This window comes from Elaeis guineensis, chromosome 2 (genome assembly GCF_000442705.2).
Source record: "Elaeis guineensis isolate ETL-2024a chromosome 2, EG11, whole genome shotgun sequence".
In the NCBI taxonomy this organism is placed as follows: Eukaryota; Viridiplantae; Streptophyta; class Magnoliopsida; order Arecales; family Arecaceae; genus Elaeis; species Elaeis guineensis.
Genome location: NC_025994.2, coordinates 122,379,521 through 122,394,783, shown reverse-complemented (window position 1 = coordinate 122,394,783; position 15,263 = coordinate 122,379,521). Strand labels below are relative to the sequence as shown.

Below are 15,263 nucleotides of genomic sequence, written 5' to 3'. Positions count from 1 at the left end.
TCCGAATCCACTATTTTCGTGTCAGTTTTGTGTCTTGTTCACATGTCTTGTCAAAATTTGCCAACCTTATCTCATGGTGAAGTTCCTGTGATAGAGTATTTTGTAATCTAGCTCAAGGATTGTAATGAAGACCAAATAAATTTGAATCTAACTGATAAGTCTGATGAGGGTATTGTCCATTGTACTATCATGTCTCACTGTGCCGAAGAGATTGCTTTAATTATGTGCTTGGTCTAGATGTTGTAGGGCAGTTAAAATTAGAATATTTCAAAATAAACATAAAACTATTCATATGATTTTGCATGGAGTTATTATTCTTGCCAGAGAATTTCTGTCATCTAGAATTAAAGAACCCGTCATTACAATAGCAGCATACTAAGAAAGTATTAGTCATTAGGACTCCTCAATTAATTGCCCCATCCATGTTCATTGATTTTCCCCACTCCTTGGAGTTTTGAAACTAAATTTTCATGAAATAGTGAGGAATTCAAATCAATAGCAAGATTGTGATAAAGGATCATTTAGGATGGTTAATTCATGTTATATGCAAGTCCATACCCATGTGTTCAATTTCATATGTAGAGCTAAGAGGCCTGCAGGGGGATTATGCCTCACAAAATTATATAATTCTACCATTAAAGATATTTGGTAGATCAAGCAAATTATAGCAGCTTTCAAGGCATCTCATGTTTTTGGGCAAGAAAACCAATTAGCTGAATATTAAGCTAACAAGGGAATACGGTAAGATTGGGATTTCGGAGGACTTTCATTTCTATCTAATTTAGCATATCTCCTTCATGCATATGGTCTTGGATGTACATTCTCAAGACTTGATTACAGTTCTGGTTATCCTCCACTTCTATTGCAGCTTTAGTTATTCACATAAAGTATATCTGAAAAATAATTGCCATCAAAACAATATAGTTAAGGATTGCTAAAAAATAACTCTAGCACTTGATTCCAAACATCTCTTGATGTTGAAAAGGAAAATCTACATACACGGGTGGGTGGAGACCAATAGGATATGCTATGGTTATCAAGGTTGATTCCATCGAAAATATATGAATCGGTGTTTAGTATGTATCCCTGGCTTTTGCTCCTCGCCACTCCCACTCCTAGCACTGACATATGCATGCACATATATATACACAATATATATATATATATATTAAAGATTTATCTCTAGTTCTCCGTATATAAGATAAACGAATGAAAACTCTCCATTTGAGTTTAAACTTAAAAGCAGCTCTCCATTTAAGTTTCAAATAAAGAATACTCCCTATTTGAAACATAACTTAAAAACAGTTTCTCAAATGGCATGAAATGATCAAATTACCTCTGCAGTTATAAAGCAACACCAAAATAATATTACGATATTATAAAATAGTACTGCCTTACTATAATGTAATATCGCCTTATTGTAAATGAATATTGTCTTATTATAAACAGTATTGTCTTATTATAATGTAAGGATATTATAAAATAGTACTGCCTTATTATAAAACAGTACTGTCTTTTTATAAAATAATACTATCTTATTGTAATATAATGGTATTATAAAACAGTACTGCCTTATTATAAAATAGTCTTGCTTTATTGTAAAGAAATACTGTCTTGTTGTATAAGGATATAAAGGTATAAAGGTATAAGGATCATTTCAGCCAAAAATGAAAAATTGTTTTTAATTTATATTTGAAATGAAAAGCTACTTTTACATAAAATTTAAGTGGGGACTTGTTTTTAATTTAAAAGTAGAACTAGAGATTTATCCTTAGTTCTTCGTATTTATTATGTATTTGGGTAGGATAGATTGAACCCTAAATTAACATGAAGTGTTGCAATATTAGTTCTCAATCTTTCTAATTTGCTTCTATAAGGTGGGAAAAAAAAAAAAAAAGGAGAAAGATCACTGGTAATGAAGGACTTCTCAAGAAGTTGAGATAAGAATGCTTTTAGGAAATCAAATAATCTACTTATCAATAAATTTCTTGCGTGTTCCCTCTACGTTGGCATGGTAACATACGTAGATGAAAGCGAAGGATGCCTATAATTCTTTTCGGTATAATCATATGCTACGGACTTCCGCCTTCGATAATAGAAAAATGACCAAAATAAAAAGCCTGGTTGACCGTTTTATGGGATAAATTCCATAGACCATTCATTACATGTTTCCCATGACAACCCCCTGCAAGGATCCCTTGATACCCTCGAAGGACGTTGGAATGCAATTCTCCGTGAGCCCAACTATGATAGTGTTAATGAAATAATACGTGTCGGATTGGATATATCTCATGAATGAAACCTGGCTCAAAGTGTTCCTTGCAACATTACTCTGTTCGAGAACGCTTCATTGCATCTGATCAATGATTTCGGCTTATGCCCTGTCAGAAAAAAAAGTGCTCCAGCGTGACGCATCACACGTTACAGGTCCCATCGACAGCAGAAGGCGCCGTTACATGTCCGGTGAGTCGCGAGTTGTAGCCTTGACAAAAAAAAAAAAAAAAAGGGGCCGGGGGGGGGGTGGGGGGGGGAGGGAACACCCTAAAGGGCATTGACGGTATCCAAACCACATAAAGAAGGAAAGCTTCACCAATCACCACCTTCACGAGAAGCCGACGAGCATGTGAACAGGACTCACTTGTGGGGATGCCATTGTCCTTAAAGCATGTTCTTCAAGCATTTAATTCAAATATCGATAAGATCGTATCACATACCGCACGGATTATGTTCCTAATCCATGGAGGAGGTGACCTCACTGAATAGAATCCTTCCGATTCCTCTCTAAAAGGCAATCTTCTGAGCTGTTAGCTGTTATTTCTGTTTACCGTGTGATCCGGAAAGTGTTCTAGTATTTGTTTTTAGCTTTACAACAAACTCAGGAGTCAATTACTTTCGACCGGTGACCATAGGTAACCAAATGGCTATGAAGCCCGATGATCTTTCCAATAAAGCCCAATGATTTTTGTTTCGTTTTCTTAGTGATTTCAAAGAGATTTTTCAAGTGGAGGGGGACTCGAAGATGGTGATCAGCTGGTTCCTGAAGGACACTGCTACTCAAGATAATCGGCATCTGATTCTAGCATATCTGAGGAGACTGGCGTCCACAGACATCATGTTTATAGGGAAGCCAATAATACTACAAACTGGATTGCTGCATATATAGCCAGCCACAAAGGGTTAGTTGTTTGGAACTCTACCACATCAATCCCGACACCACTGCGGGATCTATTGTACTATGAAGCATCAGACTAGATTTACAGGACGACAGCATAACTTAGCCATCTCAACAAAAAAAAGAAAAGGAAGATATTTTTCGAGTGGATGTGACATCTTCACGGGTCATCCATCTCCTTAAAGGAATCCACTTTGGCCACTGACATGACTCAGTAGTTAGTTCTCTCTGAAAATACCATGGAAATCCTTAGCTTCAATGGAAAAACATGACTCAGTAGTTAGTCCTCTCTGAAAATACCATGGAAATCCTTAGCTTCAATGGGAAAACATGAGAAGCACATGAAAACCAAAAAGAATTGCAGAATAGTAACTGGGTAATAGTTCAGAGGTTAGATGACTAGTTTCATTCAATTTAATAAATATCTGTGTGGTTACAGGGAAAAATCATTTTACAGTCATCAAGATAAACAATCATACTTAATAATCCATTAAGTACTACTAATGCATCAACTAAAGTTTCGCTTCATTACCAGATGCATGTAGGGCCAGAAGCTTCCCAATATCAATCAAGGCTACAAATTAAGCAGCCTTTACTACTCGAGCATATTATAATTCCATTATCTGAAAAAGAATTTCACTTATTCGCTCCTCATTATCTTCGCTAGTTTTAGTTCCGCCTCTCCACATCCGTTCTGAATCCAGAGGTCAGATAATATTCGGCACCACCACTAGGAATTATTAATGCAAGTCAAATGATTCAAGGGCAGATGCTGCAGCAACGAGTGGTTATGCACTGGACCTGAAAAACATGCAATAGAACAGCAGTGAGCTGTAATGAGATAGCATAATCAATCAAAAGAAAGATGCCTGTGGCAGAAAGCTTGGGCATCTTTTACAACTTTCTAGTTGAGGTGTTGCACTAAGCTTACTGCACCTTTTGAACCCAATTGCACCAGTCACATGGAAAAGTTGCATCACTGTCAAGATATAGCTTGTGGCTTAGTTTGCAGTTGAATTATCCAACAACCACCCTTTAAAACCTTCCTAATAGCAAGACAAGCTGTTCTGACATAAAGGCAAAGGGGGCAGTGCCACTTCTATTGCGATGATATGGAACAAAGACCATGATCTATTAGTACCGCCACCTCGATGCACAAGATCAAGTAATTACTGCTCATTTTTCCCACCAAGAGCAAAATGCTCCCGAACCATCAGTTTTAATCCCACATTGACTAAATGATCATAACAATTCCTTACCAATAATCAAGACAAGAACAGTTCCCCTCCTTAAAATGGTGAAACCTACTTCCATCTCTCACAACAATCTCCCTGCAAAATACCTTTGTCACCATCTTGCTGAACTCATGACAATCACCACAGACCCTCAAGTTCTTCACTATACGAATTGGAAGATCTGCGTCAACCACCATCATACCAAAAGCAATAGCCAACCTTTCGCTATGCTCCTTAATAACATGCACCTTCTCCTCATCCCCAATGTCATGGAAGACAGATGACACATCCGGAAAATAACCAGCCTCAGCCAACCTCCTTCCGATCATTTCCAGCGTCATGTAAATCTCTGAAGAATCCTTGTGCTCCCTGTCCCCTGCCACAAATGTATGAACCCTTCCACGGGCCTCAATCAGGCTCCAACCAGCAACCTTACTAGTTCCTTGATTAGACATTAATCTCCTAACCCTAATGACGTCCTCCCATTTCCTTGCTTTTGCATATATACTAGCCAGAAGAACATAATGCCCATCATGGGAAGGGTCTAGCTCAATCAATTTATTCCCTAAAGCAATGCCCAAATCTAGCAATCCATGTATCTTGCATGCCCCGAGCAATGTTCCCCATAGAACTGGGTCCGGTGAGACACTCATCCCTTCTATCAATTCGAGTGCTTCAGACACAAGACCGGCACGTCCTAACAAATCAACAATGCAGCCATAGTGTTCCATCTCTGGTTCAATACCATAATCTTCTACCATTGACTTGAAGTACTGACGGCCTTCAGCAACCAAACCAGCACGGCTGCATGCATTTAAGACCCCTACAAAGGTCACACTTGTGGGACGGAGCCCTTCTTTGAGAAACCTTTGGAAGAGCTCGAGCGCTTCCTTTCCCAGTCCATGCGTGGCCAGCCCATAAACCATAACATTCCAAGCAAAGACATCTCTCCGCGGCATTCCATCAAAAACTTGTTTCGAGAGTTTGATGCTTCCACATTTCGCATACATGTCCACCAGTGCCGTGCCAACGGCAAGAGTGATCGGGAAATTGCGTGCTTTAATCGTGGAGTGAATAAACTGGCCATTTTCAAGCAAGCCCAACTGGGCAGATGCCGAAAGAGCCGTAACCAGAGCAGCCTCATTCACCATCTGTCCCCTGTCTACCATTTCCCTAAACAACATCAATCCCTTTTCCAAAATCCCTCCTTGAACGTAACCCATTATCATAGTACTCCAGGAGATCACATCCCTCTCCGGCATTCCTTCGAACAACTCCTCAGCAACATCGATCCGCCCCGTCCTCGCATACCCTGCCAACATCGCATTCCATGACACCACATCCCGCCGCTCTGGAAACTCATTAAAAACTCTTTCTGATTCATCCATCTCGCAGCACGAGCTATAGAAGTGAATCAAAGCGTTCCTGACGTACAAATCTCCATCAAAACCAAACTTGACGACATGGGCGTGGACCTGGGCGCCTTCGGCGACCACCGGAGTTCTGCTGCAAGCTTGGAGGAGGAAAGGAAAGGTGTAGTTATTGGTCGGGACGCCAGCGCGGCGGCTCCGCGAGTAGAAGAAGAGGGTGTCACGAGGAGCGGCCGACCTCGCAAGGCAGCGAATAAGGTTGTTGGTGGCGAAGACGTTGGGGCGGTCGATGCGAGCGTAGATGGCGTGGAAGTAGTGGGGCGGGGCGAAGCGGCAGAGGGCGCAATGGGCGAGGAAGTGGGCCATGGTGGCGCGGCTGGCGGCGAGGCCGCGAACGACGAGTTGGGCATGGGCTTCGAGGAGTTGGGGAAGCGAAAGGGAGGTAGGGACGAGGGAGAGTATAGGATGGTAGGGGGCTGTAGAATAACAGTGAAAGGATAAGCGGGCATTGGATGAGAACGGACTACATCGACATGAAAGCCCCGACCGCATCAAAAATGCTAAGCTCTGAAAGCCTCAGACATCAGAGAGAGAGAGACAGGAGGGAGGGCGGGGGAGGGAGATTTAATTTCTGCTATGCGTCGCAACTCGCAGAGGATTCGCGGAGGATGAACACGGCTGGCGGTGATACAAAATCTTAGTCAGGGTGTTACATGTAAAATAGGTAGTATAATGTCGTCAACCTTGCTGACGACATCAGTTTAAACTCGACAACTATTTTCAAAGATTAATTTTTTCTTATGTATTACTTAATCCTAGATTTTGAGATTAAAAATAAATTATAAATTATAAAGGAGAGTGAGTTTCCACCCTACTACTTTGTTAACTTTAATACATTATTTGTCCTTAGCTATGATAGAGAAAAGGTAGAAATCGTTCTTAATATGTGTGGCTTGGGTGCTATGGCAAATCTGTAACAATCAAGTATTTCGGCATGAGCAGTTGTCTATATTCAAGTGATCCAGTAAACTTCTTTATTTTTCTATTCTATTTCTTCCTTTATGTTATACTTCTTTATGTTATACTCCGTTAATGTACTAGGACAGTTGCCATCTATAACCTCTCTCAATAACCTTGGAACGCTTTGTCTTGTTGCTACCCCCTCCTTTTGGAGTTATTGGGATAAACTTAGATGCATCTATCATATGTACTAAAGCTGCTACTGGTTATGTTATTCAAAACCATACAACTTGTTTGCTGCAAGCTAGTGGTCAATTTTTTCATCCTTCATGTGCATTATTTACAGAGATTATTGTAGTCTGGTTGGGAATTAAAGTTGCTGTGCAGCAGCTTAAAGCCAATCAAATTTTGTTGGAAGGTGAATCGTCTATATGGCTATCTCATCCCTCTATTCAAAGATATCAGCATATTCCTTTACCAAAGGGTTTATGGGCTTGGAAATCAACTATTTTTTTGTCAACATTACTCATGTTTATAGAGAAACAAACAAAGCTGCAAACTACATGGCAAGTCGAGTTTTACAAGGGGATCTGTGCTGGACTTCTTCATCCACTATTAATTCTCAGTTTATTCAAATCCTAGAAGCAGATGGTTACAGAATTCAATTTCTACGCACAGCCCAATAGTTTCCTGGCTTGGTTATGCATGGCACGAATGTTACTTGCTACTGGGCTTCTGCTTATTATTGCTTCTACGGTTTTGTCAGACTATTGCTGCGCACCAGCCAGAATACCTTCTATATACAGCTGATATTTTATGGTGCCATATGTTTCTACTTATGCCTATTATGGTGTTCCTGGTTATTTTCGGCAGTTTTGTTTGGCACTGCTGTCATTTTGAATATATCAGGACTAGGTGGGGCTAACTCCTTGCTTCCAACATTGGCTACTATTATTAATTGTGCAGGTGGACTTCATGTCTTCCTTTCAGCAGCTGCATGGTTTTCAAGCATATTTTTATGGATTGCTTTCCTAACATCGTGGACATCGCTTTCTTGCATTCAGTAACATTCTCTGTCTACTATGTTTTCCAGTCTTTTTACTCTTGTTCTTTTACAACACCGGTTCTCTCATCTACAAGTCAAGCTGCTAGCTCCCAATTATCTTCTATGTTTTAGCCCTCGCTGTTATGATTTATGTTTTGGATCACTTATGAGTATTTCATCCCCAGACAGGATATGTTCTCTCAACTCCGAGCTCTTCCACTCTCCTGAAGCATTCTTCTCTCATTCAGGAATTTATCATACTTATGATGTTGGTCCGAATTTATCTATGCTCTTCTCTCTACTGCTACCTCGCTGCAGTGTTCTGCTTCTACTTTCTTACAGTGATGGGTTATGTATCATATCAGATATCAACATTTCCCAGCTAATCCATGGACTACTGCAATCTATAGCCTCTTGCAGTGCTTGTTTTGTCTATGCCTTTTGCTGGAGATATTTTACAATGTTCATCTGTTTGATTCTGGTGGATTATTGGGCCATATCACATCTTCTTTGCACAGGTGTCTGCTGTTAGCACTTTACCACGTATTCTCTACTCCTGGATCATATTGGACATTCTCATGCTACTTCACTTGGCTTTCTAAATTTTGTGTTCTTCTTCAAGTGCTTCACAGCTACTTCTCATTTGTTGGGCCAGCTGAACTTCTTTAGCTTTACCATTTTTCAGCACAGTCTTCTTTCAATAGCCTGCATTTTCTGCGCAGGGACCATTGCTGCATGCATTTAATTATGTGTAATGCAGTCAGGATATGTTCTCAGTTATTATGTTCCTTCATTTTTCTACTTTTTATCATACTTCGCATGACTTTTTCCTTCCTTTTGTGTGGTCCATACGTTACATTTTTTTGCCTTATGTACCATGTATTTGCATGTAAATGCTATTGAATCATCTTAATATAGCCATTGACTCTTCAGTTTAGCCCCCCCAAAAAAAAACATTTTGAAATTGAGTCCAATTCATTCGATTTTGAGATGTGTGGGATGCATATGATATTTTTCTAACTGTCCAAACCTTTTTTTAGATATCTATAAAGAGAAAAATTAAAAATATTCGAGTCAAAATAATTGATATATTTATTAAAAATTTGAACTAACATTGACATTTTATTTTACCAAATAATTAATTTAAAACTCCACCCCTTAAAAGACGCGCTAATGAAAAATCATATGACCGCGTTATTACCGGATCTGCATTTTCTAGTTCGAGTCCGAGTTCAAATACCGTTTGTTGATGATAAAAATATGCCGAGTGCCGACCACCGGCACCTATCTGGAATAGAAGTGAAGAGAAGATGCTTATCCGCCATCTTCTCTCCAACGCGCCCTCGCATCTCCTTGCTATTCCAGGCTCTAATCTCGCCCGGAATACTCATATTCTCTCGTCTCCTCCGCATCCTTTGCACCCCGTCTCTCTTCCTCGCCTTTCCATTCAACCCCACAACCCCGCTTTCGTCGCCAGAGCCAGTGCTGACAAGCGGGATAAAACAATCGAAGAAGAACTCGAGGAAGTCAAAGCTAAAATATTAGAAGAAGACGAAGAAGAAGGGAATGGAGGTGAAGTAGGAGACAGGGAGGTGTTCCCATTTTCTGATGGATTTCGGGGAGATGAGGGGGATAGCGAAGGGGAAGGCAAAGGGTTCTCGGATTCGGATGTACGTAGTGGGAGAAGAGACGAGAAGGATTACGACAGAGACCCCGAGATCGCGGAGATACTTGGTAGCTGTTTCGATGATCCCCAGAAGGCCCAGGCTCGAGTAATCTCTCGCCCTCATTTCTCTTTCCTAGGTTTTCATCAAGATTGATTTTTTGATTAAAACGAAAACTTTTTAAGGTGGAAGAGAGGATAAGAAGGAAGAGGAACAAAATAGTGCAAGCCAAAACTGGGTCCGCCACACCCATGAGAGTAGCATTCAACAAGTAAAGTTATTACTTATCTGTTCCTTTTTTTATAATAAATTTCTTAGCTTTCTTCATCATCTTGTTTTAGAAAATGGGAAAGAAAAGCCTTTGCTTTTGTCATAGTGAGCATGGGCAATGATTTGATTCTTTGCACTCATACAAGTTGTAGCATAGTTGGTTCTAGTGGCGATTAGAATCGTTTATCTAAAATTTCTATGCTTGCAATATAATCGAGCTAGACTGGATACTTGCCGTCATGTTGCTAACGTGGTATATTCTCTAGCTATTAGACAGTTGAGTAAAGCAATTTTGTGTCTTTTATTTGTCCTTTTGGGGTGTAATTTATATGCCTCAGAAAAATGTTGTTTCCTGGATCAAATCTTACCTTTTGCATTTTGTTTGGACTCTTTAAATGTTTTGGGGAAAGTTGCAGTGGTGCTTTCCTGTAGCATTATGTTAAATTGCATAACCGAGAAACTCTGGGCATGGAACACGGGGTTTTGGATGATGATATGTTTGCAAATAGAGAAAATAATTCACACCTCTCGTGAGATATTCTGATTCATAAATTAAAACATTGAAAATTTGACAAGGTTTTTGCATGCCTTTTGCTGAACATATCATTGGCAACTATAAACAAGCATGACTGATAACACGAAATTCTGGAGTACCGCTAGGAGATCACTTTTAGAAGATCGAACGGTAATAAAATTTAGTAACTACAAATGAAGGACACAACTAGGATATTCCATTTTGTTAGAAAAAATATTATCACTTTGGAGTTGCTAGGAAAGATGATAGATTCTGAAAATTTGGGGCTGATTTTTGGTGATTTCCTAGATTAGGAAAAAGACTTAAAAATTTTGTTTTTTTTTTTTTATCAGATTCATTTTCTCAATTCTTTTCAATTAGACTCGACTGTCTTGCTTTGGAGTTGATTTTCTTTTTCTTGATGGCTGATGCACTGATATTTCACATTTCCATTCCCATATTCCTGCTCATCAATTATGAATTTAAAATTCTAAACCTCTCTTTGATAACATGTTTGTTCTGGTTGGGTTGTGCCAGGTTTGATTTTTCAAACTCCTATATATGGTTTGAATTTTACAATGCTCCATTACCAAAAGATGTGTCACTAATCTGTGATGTAAGTGCAATGCTTCAGACTTTCTTTAGGTTCATCAATCTTCCCAATTTAGCTGATTTATTGTGTGTGCAGGCTATTCGAGCTTGGCATATTGTTGGGCGCCTTGGTGGGTGCAATTCTATGAACATGCAAGTAAGAATAATGATCATGGTTGTATGATATTGTTTGTGTTTGTTTAGACAGGAATTATTGAACAACTTGAAAGTTCATATAAGCCAAGTCTTGAAAATGAGTTTTACCATCTTGCTGATGTAAATAATGAAGATGACAAGTCAAATGTTTGATGCGTTTCCTTGGAGGTTGGTCTTATAACCATGGAATAAGTATATGCATATCTGTAGGCATTTCTCTAGTATGCAAGTATGATTAAAAGAAGTAGAAAGTTCATATCCAAGGACATGGTAAAGTTAGCTATACTCTTTGCTTTCTAAGCTTAATATGCTAATAGTTTGATTTCCAAAATGTGTGGTATAAAGTTTAATACTATCTAGAATTATACTGTCAACACTGTCAGTTACCACATCTTGTCGTAGGGAAATAATCTAGAGCTTTTATTCCAGGTCTCTTATTTCCCAAGGGTTCTGGCATGCATTTTAACAATTTGCAGATGAATGATAAGTAGTAGTCTAAAGAGCAATAAGTTGTACTCAGATTTTATAACACCATCAACAGATGTAGTATTTGAAACTCGAGATGAACTGCAAATCTTGTTTTCAACAGAAGCCATTGCTGTCACAGTTGGTTATTAGAATGAGATCCTCTTCTTCGTCATATAACCAATGGGTATGGCAGCATATCAGTGAGAAGACTCATTCTGCTGTTGAACAGAGCAGGTAATAACTCAAAAATTTTATTTTAGACCTGCAAGGTTGACAAGTTCTCATGAACAGCACTGTGACAATGTGTAAGGCGTGTGAAGTCAGTTAAAATTTCATTTCAGTAGTTGTTTTTTTTTTTTTTTAAACCTTAAGCTGATGATCTTTGATCTCATTGATGGAGAATCTCATTGATGGAGTTCCCTTGATAGTCTGAGACATCATGGCAAAATAATTGTTTTGTACCTATAAGCTTCCATCGATCATCCATTCTTTTTTGGGTGTCTGCATTTTTAGTTTGGGGGGTGGGGGGCTGGGGGAGGTGGAGTTGTAAGATTCCGCAGATCGTTTCAGTTTCGGGTGGTAATCAACCATGGAAAACTTTGTATAAGTATGTGTTATCCATTGTTAAGACTAGTATAATAGTCAATCACTAATTGTTATTCGATCAAAGATGAAGAGTATGTATTTTTTGAGATGAAAATGAAGTCAATAGGTCATTGTAGGAGGATGTTAATTATGTAGAATGAGATGGGAGATAGATTTTCAAGAATGGTGTGCCAAACTTCTCTGTTTTTAGCTTATACTTGGCTTCATTATATTCTTTCAAAAATTATGTTGGCTAGACCTATATATTCTGATATATGCAGTTATCACAAGCACCGTTGGATAATAAAAGACCAAGTTATGATGCAAGTCAGGGAGCAAATGTGACGCCAACTACCTTTTACAACATTGGCGATCTCGAGATTCAAGACAACTTAGCACGCATATGGTAGCATATTTTCTTACACTAGCTGGTGCTCTCAATCTGTATGCAATTCGCTTTTAGCATGCCCAGCCTGCAAATTTTTGCAAGGCTTAATAATGTTTCTTGGAACTTCTATTGTAGTTTGATATATATTTTCTATGATTTTAACAGGGTAGATATTGGTACTAGTGAACCATTGCTTCTGGATGTGCTGATTAATGCCTTGACCTGCATAAGTTCAGAGTAACTTTTTATCTAGCTGTTCTCTGCCGCACTAACATTTGTTTGAGCATACTTAAGGAAAAAGCTAATTATAAATTTTCCCGAATGCTATTCGATTAATGGGATTTACCAAAAACTGATATCCATGATCTTTCTTTTGACAGCCATGTAGGGATCAAACAAGTGGTGTTCGGGGGATCAGAATTTGAGAATTGGAAGGAGAACTTCTCATCGGAGGATGCTGGCTGCAGCATTCACAAGATATAACTTTTTCTCTAATTTATAAAAGTAAATTGCTGTCAAGTAGCTCTGTTCCATCTGCAGCTACATTGTTCTTTGGGATTCTCCCAGAAGTGACATTCACAATAACATTGATGAGTATTTTGGTCTTAGGATCCACTGTTTGCTAGTTTGAACAAAGAGTAGCTTACATTGTCATTAGCTATATCTATTGCTCGGGATTTATGCTTTCCATTTGCTCAATAGTCATGTTAGCTCCATTTAGCATGAGGGTATAGGTATTTGCAAGTATAGTATAGATCTCCCATGACTGAAGATGTAAAAGGAGGATATGAAAAATCCTTCGAGATATAATAACTACCAAATAGTGTTGATCTGCCATGTATCTTGCCATCCAACTTGATTTTTGAATTTTTGTGTCTTAGTGATCTCAGTCTTTCCTTGTATGTGAAAAAGCTGTGCCCTGGTCATATTCTTTGGAATGTTTGAGTTTTTTTAGAACTTTGGTCCACTGTTTGGCATAATCCACGTGTCTCTACTAGAAAACTGTCTTCGATGTTCACAACCCCACCCCCATCTCCAAAAGAAAAGAAAAAAAAAAAATCTTGTCTCCTTCTCACCATACCTGCATGGCCATGCTAGATTTTTGTATATAATTGTGTTGCAGCTTTCTAGTAAGAGGATTTCATGTTTGACTCTACATGGACCATTGAACAACATATTTACTCAAAATCATGCATACTCAAGTTTTTACAGTGGGATGTTAGTCTGAAAACTGTACAGGTATTTCAGGCATCTCTTAACAACTTAACCAGAATATTAGATTGTCATGGATCCTCCAAAAGTTTTCCCAAAAATGTTGATGGCATACCTTTACTTTTGATTAATATGCTTATTTTATTTCTCTTGCGAAACATTATAAGTGCCCTTTCCTACAGATATCTCTGTACTAAACGTGGGAGGAACGACGATGAGTTTATTCACGATATCTGTCTGATAGAAAGCAAACAGTCATTGCTCATTTCCTACAGAGAACAAGGTTATTACTATATCATGTTTGTCCTTTTCTCATCGCAAGCAACCTTTTTGGGCAAATTCCGGACATGAACACTTTACAGTGACTTTTAGGTTCATTGATTTGATTTCTGTCTTTCATCTACAACCCTACCGAAAAAATATTTTGCTAGAGGATCACAATTATTCAAATGTTCTCTTTTATGAATGGAACATATGTATACAAAAGCTTGGTAGTCCAGCACAAAAGACTTCCCCTTTAATGTTTCACCGTCTTTCCTAACGCATTTTCTTATTATTTTTAGGATTTTTTTTTTTTTTGGGGGGGGGGGGTTACAAAAGGAGGAAACCTCCCAGCAAATTACAGTCTAAGAAAACTAACTTCTTGAGCATCATGAGCACTTGCACGGGACTCCAATGCTTCTTCTGACAGAATCCACTTCATGTTCATGGGACGTGCTCCTTGCTTGCTCCTTTCATATTCAATCGCCTATAAAACTTTTCGTAGATCCATCCTTTCATATTCAATCGCCTATATATGCATACCTGGCGACTGTCACCTAAGTTTCTATTCGCAATTGACCAAGTCTACATTGGATGATGAGGATCTCAAGTCACTTGATATCATTTTATCTTTAAGAAAAATTATGGAAACATCCATTCAAGTTTGGGCAATTTATACTTTAGACCCCCAACGTTAAAAAAATGCCAATTAGCCACTAAAACATCCATTCAAGTTTAGAACATTAATGAAATTAGAAAAAAGATAAAAAGTCTTGCTGTAGAGAGATTTGTTCTTGGTCATTTATCTACCTGTACAAATTTTAATACTTTTCATTCTCTATCATTTATTCATTTATACGGATCTCAAAGCGTCACATCTTTTATTATCTATTTGCCAGCACAGATCTTAAAGTACTTCGGTCTCAATCATCCATCCACATGTGCAAATATTAAAAAACTTCATTTTTGATCATCTATTTCCTACACAAATCACCAAGCACTTTATTTGTAATCTATTATCTGCATAAATCTTAAAGCACTTCGTTTGTGATCCATTCACCTGTGCATATGTCAAAGCGCTCAGTGCTCTTCCATCCATTCGCCCATATAAATCTTAAAGCATTTTATTATCCATCCACTTGTATAGATCTTAAAGCATTCTATCTTCAATTATGCATCTACCTATACAAAGCTTAAAGCACTCCATCCTCTATTGTCCATCCACTTATACAAATATGAAAATACTACATCCTCTATCATCCATCCACCTGCATGGATCACAAAGTATTTTGTCATTTATCGTTTCACCACCTATACAAATCTTAAAGAATTTCATCATCAATCATTCAACCTCCAACATAGTTTTCAAAGT

At 38.5% G+C, this 15,263-nt stretch overlaps 2 protein-coding genes across 3 annotated transcripts; one reads left to right on the top strand and one right to left on the bottom strand.

The window, feature by feature from the left end:
• Positions 1-3,676: 3,676 nt before the first annotated feature.
• On the bottom strand, positions 3,677-6,455 carry LOC105037914 (putative pentatricopeptide repeat-containing protein At5g40405). Its single transcript, XM_010913548.4, has 2 exons — positions 4,109-6,455; positions 3,677-3,973 (listed from the first exon to the last, which is right to left on the bottom strand). Exon 1 carries the CDS (start codon positions 6,327-6,329, stop codon positions 4,428-4,430), a length of 1,902 nt encoding a protein of 633 aa, XP_010911850.1. The 5' UTR covers positions 6,330-6,455; the 3' UTR covers positions 3,677-3,973; positions 4,109-4,427.
• A 2,582-nt stretch (positions 6,456-9,037) lies between these two features.
• On the top strand, positions 9,038-13,106 carry LOC105037924 (uncharacterized). 2 transcript variants are annotated; one of them, XR_012139292.1, is made up of 7 exons: positions 9,038-9,554; positions 9,632-9,717; positions 10,768-10,846; positions 10,919-10,978; positions 11,567-11,679; positions 12,312-12,436; positions 12,584-12,658. XR_012139292.1 is itself a non-coding variant. In XM_010913555.4 (7 exons), exons 1-7 carry the CDS (start codon positions 9,093-9,095, stop codon positions 12,899-12,901), a joined length of 987 nt encoding a protein of 328 aa, XP_010911857.1. In that variant the 5' UTR covers positions 9,039-9,092; the 3' UTR covers positions 12,902-13,106. The 2 variants fall into 2 exon arrangements, 1 of the variants encoding a protein (XP_010911857.1); XM_010913555.4 differs by lacking the exon at positions 11,567-11,679 and adding an exon at positions 12,799-13,106 and having other exon boundaries at positions 9,039-9,554; positions 12,584-12,655.
• Positions 13,107-15,263: the final 2,157 nt, after the last annotated feature.

Excerpts from the sequence above, each read along its gene's own strand:
- LOC105037914 (XM_010913548.4), bottom strand. The coding sequence starts at position 6,329 with ATGCGGTCGGGGCTTTCATGTCGATGTAGTCCGTTCTCATCCAATGCC.
- LOC105037924 (XM_010913555.4), top strand. The coding sequence starts at position 9,093 with ATGCTTATCCGCCATCTTCTCTCCAACGCGCCCTCGCATCTCCTTGCT. Across the intron at positions 10,979-12,311 it reads GCAATTCTATGAACATGCAA|TTATCACAAGCACCGTTGGA; the intron begins GTAAGAATAATG and ends TGATATATGCAG. Across the intron at positions 12,437-12,583 it reads GACAACTTAGCACGCATATG|GGTAGATATTGGTACTAGTG; the intron begins GTAGCATATTTT and ends TGATTTTAACAG.